The 15,718-nt window shown below is 50.5% G+C and overlaps 1 protein-coding gene across 6 annotated transcripts in view; it reads left to right on the top strand.

The window, feature by feature from the left end:
* Window positions 1-15,718, top strand: part of fne (ELAV like RNA binding protein found in neurons) — a 193,154-nt gene that overhangs the window by 140,112 nt on the left and 37,324 nt on the right. For 4 of the 6 annotated variants that reach the window (XM_089550369.1, XM_089550373.1, XM_089550375.1 and 1 more), the window contains exons 3-4: window positions 11,857-11,880; window positions 12,794-12,897. In XM_089550369.1, coding sequence (XP_089406495.1) covers window positions 11,857-11,880; window positions 12,794-12,897 — 128 coding nt within the window. The remainder of the gene's footprint in view (window positions 1-11,856; window positions 11,881-12,793; window positions 12,898-15,718) is intronic. The other 2 variants (XM_089550356.1, XM_089550363.1) reach the window with 2 other exon arrangements.

Genomic DNA, 15,718 nt, shown 5'->3' with positions numbered 1-15,718 from the left:
CGGAAGTTCACGCTGGCCTGCAGGTCGATTCTCTTCCGGTCGCCGAGCAAGATCCACTTCTGGTTGGCCGCAGATGGTTCGTTTGTGGCTCGTGACGGCGCCTCCGTCGTTCGCTTGTTGCTTTAACAACGCAGGCGGGTTTCGAAAATTGGAAGCCCGTAAAAAAGCAGCCGTAGTCGATCGATGGAAGGGCGGAAAATGGGAAGAACAAAAGCCGGTCGAGGAAGCTTGCAGCTTCCCTAAGCAACAACCGACTCCGCTGCTACGTGCTCTTACAAAAGTTCTTTTAGACGGTATGTAGACTGTCGATAGACGTGTCTATAAAGTCTATAGTCTCTCTGCAGACAAATCCTAGAGAACATTCTGTAGGCAATACAAATGCTATAGACAGTCTATGACATTCTATAGATGACATTCTACGACATTCTTTAAGTAGAATTTTGTGTTTAGAGACAAAAAAGTCATCTATAGGAAGACAATAGAGTCTATAATAAGTCTATAGACCATTTTTATGAGCAATTTTTAGCCACCGCGGTGGCTCAGTGGTTATGGTGCTCGGCTGCTGACCCGAAAGACGCGTGTTCAATCCCGGCCGCGGCGGTCGATTTTCGATGGAGGCGAAATTCTAGAGGCCCGTGTACTGTGCGATGTCAGTGCACGTTAAAGAACCCCAGGTGGTCGAAACTTCCGTAGCCCTTCACTAAGGCGTCTCTCATAGCCTGAATCGCTTTGGGACGTTAAACCCCATAGACCAAATCAAACCATTTTTATAAGGGATCTCTTACAAAAATTTGTTTAGACACTCTATAGATTCTGTTGTATAAAGTCTATAGAGTCTCTGTAGAGAAATCCTAGAGATCAGTCTATAAGTAGTACAAATGCTATAGACAGTCTATAGACAATCTATAGATTTATAGCCACACAATTTTAGCAGATTTTGTCTATAGACCGTCTATAGACTATATAGACGAAAAGTAATATCTATAGGAGGGCAATAGTCTATAAGAAATCTACAGACTGTCTATAGACCATTTTTATAAGGGATGGGCTGTCGAGCTGCGTGGGTACCTGCGGTGGCGGTCTTATTTCAAGGCTTCTCTAATATTTTAACCTACATCACATCGTTCCTTGAACGTTGCAGACTGGAAGAGCGTATCTGCGCGTAATTTTACCGATTCTTTTTTTTTTTTGTCTCCTAGCGCGCCCTGTTGTCGGCTCGCGCAAGCTCATCGCATCTCGTGTTTTGCTCGCGTCGGCGCATTTTGCTCCTGTTCCGCTGCGCGGCGCTGCCGCCCTTTCCCGCGCCGAAAGTGCGGCCCGCGGCCGAGAAAAAAACACAAAGGTGGAGGAAAGCACTCTCGTTTCGCTTGCTTCGCGCATCAAGCCGGTGTTTCTTGCTTAGCGTGCGTCTTGTGAACCGTGACGAAGGGCGGCGCGCAACCCGCCCCCCCCCCCCCCCCGACTTTGTTCCCGATTCTTTTCCTTTTTTTTTCTTTGAACGCCGAACGCGAGCGCGCGCCTAACTTTCTTCTCGGACCGTTTGTCGAGACGGCGTTAAAGGAACGCCCGGGCGCCAAAGCAACGCCGGCAATGCGGGAGAGCTTGTAGCTTTTTGGGCGCTTCCCAGGCGGGCTCGATCGAGGCAGGTTTCGAAAGGAGGAGAGCTTCGATAGGCGCGCACCGTCTGGGGAAGTACGGGCAAACAACATGGTAGACGCCCGACGGGATCCTCCGCACCTGCTTTTCATCCCCTTTTTACACCCCATCCCTTCCTGATTTTATCTCGAGCGAGAGCGCCGTGTAAATTTGCTCGTCTATTCGTCCGTTACGTTCCCTCCCTATATGCCTGGTTGCTGTTCATTTGCCGTCATTCGCAGTCGTTCTGCCGTGTAGACATTTTCTCGTTTGAGGACAGGTAAGGAGCTCTTTTTTTTTCCGCTTCAAAATATTTCTCTCGCTATTGTTTGCTCAGTTTCGTGACGCTGTTTTAGAATGTACGAAGGTGGACTGGTGAACCACATGGAAGCGTGTTTTTTTTAATTTTGGTGACTGGAATTTACTGTACAACTTATTACAGCGTGCGCTGGGAACTAGAACGTATTTCGATATTAGACCCTGTTAGTAACAACATAACTTTAGCTTGCGCACTCTGGATAAGAAATAAATGTCTACGTGGGTAGCAAACTATCGGAGGTTGTAAGGGAAGTACTGATCTCGATGCGAAGTAGCGACCGCATGTGCAGACCATGAGAGAGGCGTTACAAGATGGACTCGTTGAGAAACGCTGCTGGCCTGTGAAAAACGTTCACTGAATGGTTCCATCGGTGGTCTAAAGACACACTCTAGACGCGCAGTTTGAGGAAGAAACGACTGAAATGGTTTCTCTTGTCTTCTATTCGCGTTTAGAGCCCATTTAGGTAGTTTCCGCGACCAATTTGTCCGGGCCTCAGAACGTTCCTGTTTATTTTTTACTTTCTCCAAACCTCTTAACACAATCTCTTTTTTGTAGCGAGAGCTACATTGGTCACGAACTTGCGATTTCGCCGTGGCGGTGCTCCGAGGAGGCACGGAGACCGACCTTGAGCCGTTGCCTAGCGACCGCCGCAGCTGGCGCACGCCGCGCGCTCGCCGCGACATCTGGTATGACGTCACACCGCGCGCCTCGCCGCGGAGCCGCCGCCGCCGTTTGGTATGACGTCACACCGCTTGCCTCGTCGTTGAGCTCGCCTCCGCTCGCTTCGCCAGCTGTGTCGCATGCCTGGTAACCTGTCGGAGGATTGAAGAGGAGAGTTCGCGTGCGCCGCAACCACAGCTGAGGCGGCAGTGTGGACGGCGACTTAGCTTTCGCTGCTTATACCCGGGCATAGCCAAGCTAAGCCACTGCCAATGTTCTTTAAGCCACTGCCAAGCACAACAGCTGACAAAAAAGATAAAACGTGCTGAAATTCCCTACGTGCGTCAGATCAGCGAGGCCCTTTCTAGGATTTTCCGTAAACACGGAGTGCACATTGCACACGTGCCAACCAGCAAGCTGCGAGCCGATGTGGTCAACGTGAAGGACCCGCTACCGCGGGCCAAGTCCCCTGGAGTTGTTAATCGGATACCTTGCAGCGACTGCCCCTCCGTCTACATCGGCGAAACCGGGAACTTCCAGCGGCGCATGAAGGAGAACCAGGGCAACGTCAGAAACAAGCGCGCAGCAAAAAATGCAGTTGCAGAGCACGTGCTGTCCACTGGCCACGAGATAGGCTGGGATGAGGTGGAAATCCTGGCGACGGAAAGAAAACCTATCTGCAAGACTGCATCTAGAATCCCTAATCATCCAGACAACGGCCAACACGCTAAACAAGAATCAGGGTACGCTACATCATATCTACGTGAAAAGATTGCAGAAGATTCTGAAGCGTATATAACCATCCCTTCTTCTGTGACAGCCTTATTGTGAACAAGGGCCCCGTATGGGACCCGAAACGACGTTTTTCGTCTTTTGACATGGTCAGTGACCCAATTTTCATTTGTGAATAAATAATGCTTCACCCTGACCAGACGGTGTTCCGTCGAACCTTGGACTATGTAAATGTTTTAAAAGAGAGTGCACTAGAGGTTTTGAGGTGGGGTATCTCGCGCTCTTATCTCCGACCGGGCCAGTGTTTAACAACTGACTTGTTTGGACGTCCGTGTCCACCGATCGCGTCAGGTATATGTTATCTGCGTGTGACGCTTCTTTCGGTTTCTTTGACACGGACCCGCAAAGAGATCGTGCCTCCGAGTTCAATTTCTCTGCCTTTCGACGGCGTATACGGCTTCCCGGGATAAGCGATCGCAGGCGGTCAGCGTAAGTCTTCCCAAACAGCGCTGCCGCCTTTTTGCGCCGCCGCTCGAAATTATTAATCTACTGCTCCGGTCGGAAGCGGCTTCGCGTCCCCCCCCCCCCCCCCCCCCCCCCCCCCGGCGAAGGCTCGTAAACAGGGGCCTCGCTGGAGATTGAAATCCGACGGCCCACTGCGTGGGAAGGCCGTGGGCGGCGCCACCGCCGTGGGGACCGTGTCTTTCTCCAGTGGCGTGCCGTGTCCCGGTTTAATTACGCGCTCTCGAATCGCCGTGTAAAGGTCGAGCACGGAAAGTTGCTTGCTATCCGAATGTGTTGCTCGATAGTTTTGCGAGTCCGTAGCCTGACGGTCGTGGAATTCTTTGTCTGGGTTTCAAGCAGGAAGAAAAAACAACTTGCCGTCGTCTTAACCGCATTCTTAAAGTACGATACCATTTGGAAGTGGGCCCAGCCCAGTAAAGGAAAGGGATTAAGTTGGGTTAGTTGGTGGATCAGAGTGGATTAGTGGGTGGAATAATGTGAATTGATATTAGTGTATATTAGGAAGAAGGGGTCTTGGGCAGGGCATGTAATGCGAAATCAGGATAACCGCTGGTCCTTGAGGGCAACGGAGCGAATTGCAAGAGAGGGGAAGCGTAGCAGGGGGCGACAGAAAGTCAGGTGGGCGGAGGAGATTTGGCCGCAGCGGACAAAGAACAAGCTTAATTGGAGATACGTGGGAGAGGCATTTGCCCTGCAGTGGGCGCAGTCAGGCTGATGATGATGACGATAACGAATGGAACCAAGAAAAGATCAGGCGCGGTCAGCGCGCGTGGATGCAGCGAATGCTGACGTCACTGTTACCTTTCCGCGCGCTTACCTTCGAACTTTCATTGAGTTCGCGGTCTTGGCGCCAAAAAAAAAAAAAAAAACGTGTCAAAAGCGGACATTCCAAACTTCAGTACGGAGCCGCTCCGCGTGTCAGACTCGTCGCGTGTTGCATAACCCGCCACGGCTAGGGGAGAAACACGCGCGTGACCTTCTACAGGGCGAAGAAAGCGTTATTAGCGAGGCGGTACGGATGCCGAGACTTCGGCCGGCTCCCCGACGGATAAAGAGCCCGTCTCTCCCCGCCTCCGAGGAAACGGCTGTCGTCCGGCGGGGTTTGCACAGAAGAGAGAGAGAGGGGGGGGACTATAGTTCGCTATGCGCTGGATGCGGCAGGGATGGTGACTGGCCCTCATTCTCTGTGGCCGTGGCGACGTCTTGCATTCCGCCGCTGTGTGACGTGCGCCCGCCCGCGCACCCCGTCAGCTTTTGTGCCTTAATTAAATCACCCCTGTCGTCGGCCTCGGCTTGGACGCCGTCAAGCGGTCTGCCTCGCCACTCTCGTGGAGGCTGGATATGTAAAGGAGCGGGGCTGGGAGAGTTCCTGGAAGCCGTGAGCGGGAATGCTGCTGTGGAGGGTCAGGTTGCCTCCTTCCTAGAATGGGGCAGTCGGATGTTTGGTCTGGGGTTCAGGTTTCGCTTGAGTTTCTCGGGTGATCCGTTTCCTCGCCTGGCAACCGGGGAACAAGAGAACGTAGAAGGAAGGAAAATACAGGCTCAGATTAAGCAGAGTCAAGTTCGGTCGGCTGCGCGTCCCTCAACAGGCTGTGGTGTGAAATAAATTGGGAATGTACAGGGTAGGTGAAAAGTTCCCAGGCCGCAGGGTCGTCTTTCTAGCTGTGTTTTTATTTTTATTTATTATACCTCAAGTGCCCCAGTTAGGGTATTACATGAGGGGTGGGCTTATTACAGGCTTTACGTTATTCTTTCGATGAATGAGGGAGTTACATTATTCACAACAGCGCACGAAACACGGACAAAAGGGGGGAGAATCGACAACACAAGCGCTGAAAGAAAAGGAAAGAGCCCCCCCCCCCCCCCCCCACCCTCCCTTTTGTCCGTGTTTCGTGCGCTGTTGTCAATAAGGAACAAGTACCAACTCGCCCAACTTTCTTCACTGATCAGAGTTACGATACCCACAAAGTTCGAAGTATATGTGTACGGTATAAGAATTGTCGTTCTAGACCCCGACAACCTTAATAGCTTTATCGGCGTCTTACGTGCCAGGATATACCGAAGAAATGCGGACCCTGTGGCCTGGGAAGTTTTGACCAACCCTGTGCTTATGCACAACCGCTTATCACCTAAGGCGATTGACCTCACCGAATTTTCCAATCAGTCCGTCAAATCCTGTGTGTATGCAATGCACAGAGGCTTTTTTTTTCCTGTTTCGCTGCCGTGGAAACGCGCCCGCCACGGCGCGGAATCTTCTGCTGGGCATCCTTGGGCTCCGAAGCCGAACTTCGTAGGCTGAAAAGAGGAGATAAAGCAGGGAGAGTAGATTCTTGGTTCCCATTCGGTTGTGCGAGCGAAAGTGTCAAATTAGCTCTGTTCCGCGTCGCTCTGGCTCGGCTCTAGCCATTGACAAGCCTTTACAGTTAGTTGTACCACTGAGGGGGGGACCTTCCAACAAAACTTTGCTCGCTTTTGGCTGAGGTTTGAAAGGTTTGGTTCTAGCATTTGTGATTTTCTCATGTCTCGTGAGGAAAAAAATCGCAGGGTTCAGATCTGCGTTTCGCCTTCAACCTTGCCGTGTAGGGACCAAAAAGTGTGGTTGACAAAAGTGCACCCAGTGGAGTCTTCGCTTAAAGGTTGTGAGCCCCCTCTTCCTCCCTTCTCCTTTCACACATACCGTTAGTTACCTCACAAACGACCATATCTCTGTGTGGTGGTAAGGTTTCGTTTTTGAAAAGGATTCAACTCGCTGCGCTCTATTGGGAGGCAGTGTTCCTGTATATTCTCATGTAGAGTGATCAGAGGTAGAAAGACTTTAATCCGAGTCCGTCGTATGTTAAACCCTCTCGCCTTCCCTGCCCCCGACCGCCGCTCCAATTCATTTCACAGCAGTATCGACAGGTGGCGCGTCAATATAACCGTGCGGGCGAGGACGGGGGCAAGGGAGAGAGTGGACACAAAGGCGCGTCAGGGGTGGAAGAGAAGCCGAGAGAAAGCGTAGGGAAAACGCTGAGCCAGTGACGCTAGCGTGGCGTTCTCGGCCTGCGCCGAATGTTTTTGCAGCGCGCGCTCGGCTCGTGCCGCCACCCCCCTCCATCTTACTCCGCGTTCTCGGCCAGCCCTATGCGTAATTAGCGCGATAGAATCCTGAGCCTCCTCATCCTCTTTCGACGCGCTTTGTTACATCTATGTGGTGCCGCTGTTTCCACACTGCGACGGCTGTTATTCGCAGCGGCTGTGCTGCTTGGTAAGCGAGCTGTCACGGGCAGAAACTTCGTCTCCCCTGGCCTTCCCCACCGCTGATCGAGTTTCGGTATTGTTGCACCCCCCCCCCCCTCCCGCTTCCAGGGCAGCTATTCAGTTGCCCGCGGTTTTTGAGGCAAGCGAGCTGTCGCGCCGCTGTCTTTATGTTTGAAGAGAGAGCTAGCGCGGCTTTGCGAGCAGGTAGTACGCGATTGCTTCCGTCTTTCTTAAGGATATATACAGGGTGTCCCAGCTAACTTGGACCAAGAGTTATAAAATAACTAAGCGTTCTTCATAACTCAAATTGTGTGGATGTTGTTAGGGTTTATCTAAAGTAACAGTACTATTTTTGCGGTCCTCCTATTTGAATAATTAGTCGAGATAAAGAAATTAACTTTTTAAATATAGCTTGAAACGTTCAGGCGCCAATGCGAAAGTTGTGGAGCTCCACAAATATTGTCCAACTCAGGCACTTCCAGCGAGATAGACTTAACGTGGCCGTTTTTATTCGCGAAAAACGAAAGCCCGCGAAGTTTAAGAAATACCACGTGACAGCGCGCTCCGTGCGCCCGGATACGCCGCGATTACGGCGCTCTCATCCGTGCTTTGTAAAAGAACTTCCCTCGCTTCGCGCCTTTCGTGTTGCCCAAGACAGAGCTTCGTGTTGTGCTTGGTTCCAAGATAAGCGCCAGTGGGTTCGGGCGGCAGTTGAATGAATGCGCTGCTCTCGTTTTGAGCGTAATTCACGACCTTATCAGGCTTGTTATACGCGTCTTTGCTTGTTGAAATCTTGCTCCCAAATTCAAACTCATAAGATTGTCATCGTTCCTCCGCATGCATTCTGCTAACGTGAGAGTGCAGTTATCGCCGCAGAAACGGGAGCTGTGCTTTCTTTCAACGATGCGGTATGCGGAGTGCTAAAAGCACTCGCACCTCAGTTTCGTTGAAGTGCCTCAGGGTTAAAAAGTTGCTTTCACCAAGCGATGATTTTTCAGCGGTGTTGCGTTATGCGAAAACCCGCTCAGGAAATTGGCCTGAACAAAACCTGTGAGGTGGGTGATGGTTTCACGAATGTGGAGCGTTGTACAAGACATTCTTTGAACTCATTCGCGCCTCATATTAACGGGCAACGACATTAGGTGTGGTTGTCGTCATCGTCTTTCTCGCTCTCATATTGTCTGGTAATGGGCCGCCGCGGTTGCTCAGTGGTTACGGCGCTCGGCTGCTGGCCCGAAAGACGTGGATTCGATCCCGGCCGTGGCGGCTGAATTTCGATGAAGGCGAAATTCCAGAGGCCCGTGTGCTGTGCGATGTCAGTGCACGTTGAAGAACCCCCAGGTGGTCGAAATTTCCGGAGCCCTTCACTACGACGTGTCCCTCATAGCCTTGGTCGCTTTGGGACGTTAAACCCCAATAAACCATTGTCTGGTAATGGTGCAGTGTTTCGTATCGACGTGGTTTCTGAGCTCGTCCCGCAGAACAACGATGCATGGCTGCTACGCTGCGTCTGCTACTTCGGGCATCTCGTCTTGACCATTCGCCTATATAGCGCGTCTTAAATTTTGCCACTTTGGCTTCTCGGCGTGGGTGGGGAAAATGTTACGGTGAACATTTTTTGACCCGATTGTTAGGCGTTTTGCAGTGGACCGCTGCTTTGTAATGGCGTAGTTGTCGCTGTCGTCTTCTTCCGCAGTACCTGGTTTGGTTTGGTTTGGTTTGTGGGGTTTAACGTCCCAAAGCAACTCAAGCTATGAGAGACGCCGTAGTGGAGGGCTCCGGAAATTTCGACCACCGGGGGTTCTTTAGCGGGTACTGACATCGCACAGTACACGGGACTCTAGAATTTCTCCTCCAAAGAAATTTCGACCGCCGCGGCCGGGATCGAACCCGCGTCTTTCGGGTCAGTAGCTGAGCGCCATAACCACTGAGCCACCGCGGTGGCACCTTCTCCAGTACCATGTTCCATGTTCGGGCAGCGGCTCGGTAGAACTGTGGACGTTTGGGGGACGGTATCGAGCATGAGTACGTGTATGGAGGGCTCTAGACCAGCTTGATGGCTGTTTCTGATTAGTTTTCTTTCTCTACTTGCACCAGCTTGCACACTAATTAAAAATGTATTTATTTTCCACGATTGAAGTGCGCGGCAAATCAGCCATACGCATTTCTGCACGTATAGCTCACCGGCATTCTTCACGGTTAAAGCTACTGTGCAGTCGCAGCATAAAATTCCTTGTCTTGTATACATTAAACGTAGCATCTCGAGCTTAATACGCGTACATGAGCTTATTATTGTGAGCTTCTTGAGCTTATTCTTGGCTATGAAATACTGCGGCTGCTGCCTTGTTGGATCGACTATTTTGACGGAAAAACTTTTTCAGTGGCGTCACTATACTTAAACATCCTTCAACGGGTCACACGACCGGAAGTCAGTCGACCACCACTTGGTATTAAAGGTCCCAAAGCAACGGGTACCGCTACCTACGCAGGCGCATCTACGGTAGCATTCGCGCCCTGAGTGACCGCGCCAGTAATCTCTCATTATCGTTAATGTTGTACGCTTTGCTGTTTGTTATGTGATCGTTTTGCTTGCCACAAGGACTTCAGAGCGACGGAATCGTGCTTGAAACCGTCGTTTAATTATTCTGCACGCTGCCTTCGCCTCTTTTCACTTGTTGAGTTTAGTTGTTTTATGGGGTTTAACGTCCCTAAGCAACTCAGGCTACGAGGGACGTCGTAGTGAAGGGCTCCGGAAATTTCAACCACCTGGGGTTCTTTAATGTGCACTGACATTGCACACTACACGGGCCTCTAGCATTTCGCCTCCATCGAAATTGCGACCGCCGAAGCCGGGATCGAACCCGCGTCTTTGGGGTCAGCAGCCGATCACCACAACTACTGAGCCACCGCGGCAGCTTGCTCCTGTCTTATGCTTAGTATACTATAGCGCTCAGTATGGCTTATGGAAGGCGTCTGGAGTGAACCTGCTGAGGATTCCGCTTTATAGTAAAATAATGTGCCCTTGTTCAGAGCACCCAGGTTGCTCGGTCATTGAGTGTACATTGTTCTTTTGCATCATCGGGTAAGTGCGTGCAGAAATTTCCACCAGCTCTGGGCTGGCAACCCTTCAAGAATTGGCCTCCGGCCTCACAGCTCCTGTGTTGCAGCATATATTGACCGTGACAGGTTACAAATCGCGCGGGAAACTCAAGAATAATGAGCCCCCTAAGAAAGTCTGATACGCCTGCTTGCACGTAGTATAATTTCTCTACTGCTAATGGTCCGTGTCCACAAGGAAGCGACCGTCCACTTCTCGGGTCACTTATAATTTCTTGGTTTGCCGGAGTATAGTGTAACCTAAATAGGTTTATTAATGCCTCTGAGCACGGACGCTCTTCCTAACGTTGTTACGGTCTCTGATTGAATCTACGCTAATGTAGGGGAGTGTGCCGTGCGGGTAAGTATTCTGCGCATAATTCATCAGCTGAAAATGAACAATAACGAAGAGTGACTTGTAACGGTTTAAAAAGAATGCCTCCTGCGATAAGGGGAGATTACATAGAGGCCACTTCATGCTTTATGCACATGATGCTTTATTACTAAACGAGCTATCTGCAGCGTCACGCCTATCGTAGCTAGAACAATTTTCTCAACGAGTGAGGGACTGTGTACTAATTGGTTGCGTGTTCAGCAGCAACCTGTCCCTGATTTTTTTATTTGTGGTTGGTTGGATGCTCTTTTTGTGAAGCCAGCCTTGGTCTTTCGGTAATCATGCCTGCAACACTTTTTAAAGACTCTCAAAAGCAAGTCTATACGCAGAATGGTTGGTTTGAGTTTTAGAAAAGCCGAAGTGTTCGTTTTTGTTTATTGTTTGCTTCGTGTATTTTTGATTTGTGACTTTGTGTTTGTTCCCGCAATGTTGAAGTGAATTTTTCTTTGCCTTTTTTGCGATGTTCTAATTTCTCGTTCTGTTCTTTTCCCGACCTCCCCCTCCCATTCCCCATATTACCTTACTTCCTCCCGTATTCCAAACAAAACTTTTCATTAATACGCACAACTCTGCCCCCGCTTTTAACTTCCTGTCGACACCGCACCGTATTGTGAACGCTTCCGGCACGCTCTGTCCAACTTCTTGCACACCGTCTCTTGATCACGTCACCATTTATTTTCTTTCTTTCTCTTTGCATTCCTGCAAACACTTCCTGCTATTTAATTTGTTTTGTTTTTGTTTAAATTTCCCCCCTCCCGTTTCTTCTCACGCTTTTCTTCTCACGCGATTCCCACGTTTCGTGCAACGATCCCACCCATCTTTTTGTTTGTTTGTTTACTTTCCCTCCTCTTCACACACTGGCCGCTGGTTGCGACATTGGATGTGACCTTCGCACTTTCACACGAAACTGCACCTGTGCTTGTGGCTCACTACAATTTCTTTTATATCCTTATTTCCCCTTTTCCCTTTTTTAACGTTTGTGTTCTTTTCGTATTTTAAAAATTATCCGTCGCTGCTTGCGCCGTCTACCTTGCACCCTTTCCTCTCACTTTGATTGCTTTTTGTTTTTTTTTCTACTTTTTATATGTTTACTTTTTTACCCTTTCGTCCCTCTTCCAAATTGCCCTTCCCTGCTTTTCTTGAACGCGGCACTTTATTTCCCCCCTCCCTCCCCACATCTCCGATCCCCGTGTCCGGATCCCGCCATTTTCGAAACCTGTCCCGATTCGGTTCTACTTGGTTCCGGTTTCTCTAGAAGAAGGCACCTCACCACCCATCCGTATGTAGTTTTTTCTGTTTTTTCACGATCGATTTGTTTGTTCGTTTTTGTTTCGCGTCTTTGTTGTTTTTCAGTTGATTTGCTCATTTATTTTTTGTCACGCTGGCCCGACACTCGGCTTTCGTTCCCGGGTCTCCTTGGTCGCTAACCTGACCGCCTTTTATTTTGTGCCATGTACTATTAGTTATTGCATTGCAAGTCCAACGCGTTCTGTTTTTTTAACGCGCCCATTACGCAAGCCGAGAACGGGTCTTTGATGAAGTCTGTACTCAAAACAAGCTTACGAAACGTGGTTGCGGCGAAGTGATGAAAGCGGCCACAAACAATAGGGCGCATATGGATTTGCTAAGGCGCTAGGAGGCTTTCGAGCTTGACGCGCTCGAAAATTGCGGACACTCGTGCGCTGTCCAATCTCAGTGATGCATAAACAGTTTTCGTAATTTCTCGTATTGATTGGTGCCTTTAAAGCGCCAAGTGGCCAGTCCGGGGCTCACAAAGGCCCTTAAGCAGGTTTGCGAATACCGCTGCCCGAAGAACGATTTCACTCACAAAAGGCCGCACCGGAAACTATCGATACTTCGAATCCGAGTCAGGAGCTATGTGCCGTCGTAATTTGCGGCAGTGAATGAGCTAAACAGTAAACTACTCTAACGACAAGTTCTTTAGCGTCCGCTTCATGTAGGGCGGTGCATTCGCAGCCCGTAAAATTTAGAAATCATGGAAGGCGCAGGTTCTCGCAAAAGTGCCGTCCCAGGTGAAACGAATGTCTTTCTTACTCTGTGCGCCGAAACTTGAAATGTTCCGCGTTCTACGCTAGTCGGATATTTGTGCCTTGTGAAATTCCAGCCGTTGCTGAGACGGCTGATTGTGTTCCTGCATGGGACTTACGCTCGCCGCCGGTGGCTGTTCGCAGGTCAGAGCCTAGGCTATGGCTTCGTGAACTACGTCCGTCCGGAGGACGCCGAGAAAGCAATCAACACGCTGAACGGACTGCGATTACAGAACAAGACCATAAAGGTGAGTCGTCGGCCACTCGAGCCTCTCTCCTCCTCTCTCCTCGGTCGTGGACGGGTGATCTCTTATTTGCATGAGAACCGCTAATTAGGCTTATTGTTAATTGGTGTTCCTGTTAGTTAGGTGGGCGGTTGAGATTAAGAAGTTTGTGGGGATACGGTGGCCGCAACTGGCGAAGGACAGGGTTAATCGGAGAGACATGGGAGAGGGCTTTGTCCTGCACTGGGTGTAGTCAGGCTGATGATGATGATGATGACTTGTGCGCGCAAACGAGGGACACGTGAACTACGCAACACCTGCGGTAGCGCTGTCTGCTTCGTTTGTGCCTCGTCTCAAGATCGCAGTTCTTTCTCAAGAAGATTCCGTATCTTCTGCATGTGTCAGACCAAGAACTGGGAGGAGCAGCTCAGGTGGCACGAATTTTATTCGAAAAAGAAAAACTGATATGGCGCGAATGAGTCGTGGAAGAGACGGATCGCTATCCGACTGATTTCTTGCGCTTCGCCCTCTGGTTCCTGTTTATGTTCAGTCAGCGTGACCGGCGTCATTCCTGTTGTTCGGCCCATGCGCTGCCGTACACAACGGCATGCGTAGGATGCATAGCGTAAGAGCCAAAAAATTTCCCTGTTTAAAGATGAACAATTTTTTCATCTTCAAACCAGAAAACAAAATTAAATTTTTCACTGATTTGGTGTTTTAACCGTCACAATAACACCTTTACTGCAGTGAAGTCATTTTCATCATTATGGTACGTCATGGTACAGGCGATTGATGAATATGGCTCGGAATCGAAAGGCAGTCCGGTGCCGCATATTTCGACATTGTTCAGTTCAGTTCTTGTCGCGACGTTGTATCGTGGTGCGTTACGGTCCCGAATTTGAGACTGCATAGGCGGTGCTGACCGATTGTCTGCCGTGATTTCTGTCGATTGTCTGCCGTGTCTGCCGTGAAGTTTGTATTTGATTGCGCCAAGCAGAAAAAAAAAACCGCTCGAAGTTGGACAGCCTAAAGTTCCCAACAGTAAAGGAGCAGCGACGTTCACTGGTCATTCCTGCATTCCTGGGCAGTTAATAGTTGGATTCGTGTGTGCTCAGCGATTAATATTCTTCGTTCGCGTATCATAATCCTCGGTATTCTGTAGGACTGTTTCAAGACCGTTGTTTCTGCCGCCTGGTCAGTGGCGGCGTGGAAGCCGGTTCCTGTGTTCAGTGGGGGCCGCCGACGCGGAGACGGGGAGGAGGCTGTTCATTGTTCCCTAGGTCGTCTTCGCGACCAAGAAGAGTGTACGGTTCCTTTTCTTGCTGCCGCTTCCCTGCGGTGGGCGTCCGCGCCGAGGCGTATATAGCGCGCCAGCAAAGGGTGGAACAACGGCGGGCCTGAAAACGCCCAGCTTAATACCTAATGGCCGGGGCGGGGGGGGGGGGGGGGGGGGCGAAGAGGAAGACGGTGCCCGGAGACAAAAGGCCGGCACTTGGACAAGCCAGGATCGAGAGCGACAGATTCCGAATTGGGGAAGAGAGATGGGGAGGACAGCGGTGGTGATGGCGGCGCGGAAAGACACTTCGTTGTTTTCTTTTTTTCTTCTCGTTTTTTTCCTTTTGGCAGTTTATTTTTTCTTCTTTCCGTTCGTTCTTTCGCAAGCGGCGGTATATACCAGGCGGCGTTCATCCCTTTGTCGGGACAGGCGTCATTCCTTTCTCCAGACCATTACACAGGCCCCTGCCGCGGCCAACCCCGTGGCTGGATTCCCCATTTGTCACTGGCACTCGCTCACGTGATCGGAGGCGGCCGCCACCCCCTCTCTCTCTCTCTCTCTCTCTCTGCCTGGCCATTTCGGAGCACCCGGTCTTATTCAAGCTTCCTGCCGACCGTGCCTTTTTTCCCCTTTTCTTTCCTGCCCCAGCGCCCCTATTTGGGGATCATTCTTGCGTTTTCTTTCCCGGCTTGCGGCTGGCTTCTTTCCCTCGGTCCCCACGTCTCGGCGGGAATCTCTTCCCCGGAGCCCCGAATCGTCGCTCCTTTTGGTCTCCTTTCTCCTTCTTTTGCGCTTTGTCTTTGTGAAGAGGAACCAGCATTCCTTTTCTTTTTTTTGTCCCGGCCCTTTTCTGTGTCTTTCCTTCGGGCTCATTTACTGGCTGGATGCGCACGCGCAGTTTTTCCCCACTGCCCTCGCAGCGTTCTCGGGCCTCTCGTTCCTTTGTGGCCACGTGCAGACCCGTGGTCCGTATATAGGCTGGCTTGGATGGCCGCGGGGGCGCAACTTTGTCGCTGCTATTCTGGCGCGCCGTTGTCATTGTTTCCTTTTCTCGCGATCATTCTCCCGTCCATTAGGGATTCGACCTGCCGTCTTCTTTGGTCGTTGTTTGTTTCTCTGGGCGTGCTTTGCGCCCGGCGTGTCTTTGCTTGTCGCATTAGGGAGAGACGGGAATCTGCGATCATTGGCGCGGTGTACCTTCGGCGCGAGCGATGCCGAGTATTTGATTCGTGCCCTACGTGAAAACACCGTGGAATAGGTCTAGTTGTTTCTTCCGCGGTCTTCGAGCAATTCGGGAAAGAAAACAGGGACGAAGTCATTGCCTTTGCGTTACTGCTGTTGTCTGGTGACCATCCGGCGGAAAGTAATTCTGTGTAGTTTATTTTCCGAGGCGTCGCCTTTCTTAAATTTCTTTTGGGTTTCATTTGTGATTTATTGCATTGTTCAAGGTACTTCGGCTAACTTATACTTGTGCTTGGAACTCTGTGCTGTGCTTCCTGCGGCTTACTGAATTGTCCTGCCATCAGGACTGCGCATGATGTGATGTGCAACATGATAATATTGCACGCT

The sequence above is a fragment of the Amblyomma mixtum genome, chromosome 1 (genome assembly GCF_055824585.1).
Source record: "Amblyomma mixtum isolate Tamu chromosome 1, ASM5582458v1, whole genome shotgun sequence".
Classification (NCBI taxonomy): domain Eukaryota; kingdom Metazoa; phylum Arthropoda; class Arachnida; order Ixodida; family Ixodidae; genus Amblyomma; species Amblyomma mixtum.
This window is presented reverse-complemented; position numbering and strand designations above follow the sequence as displayed.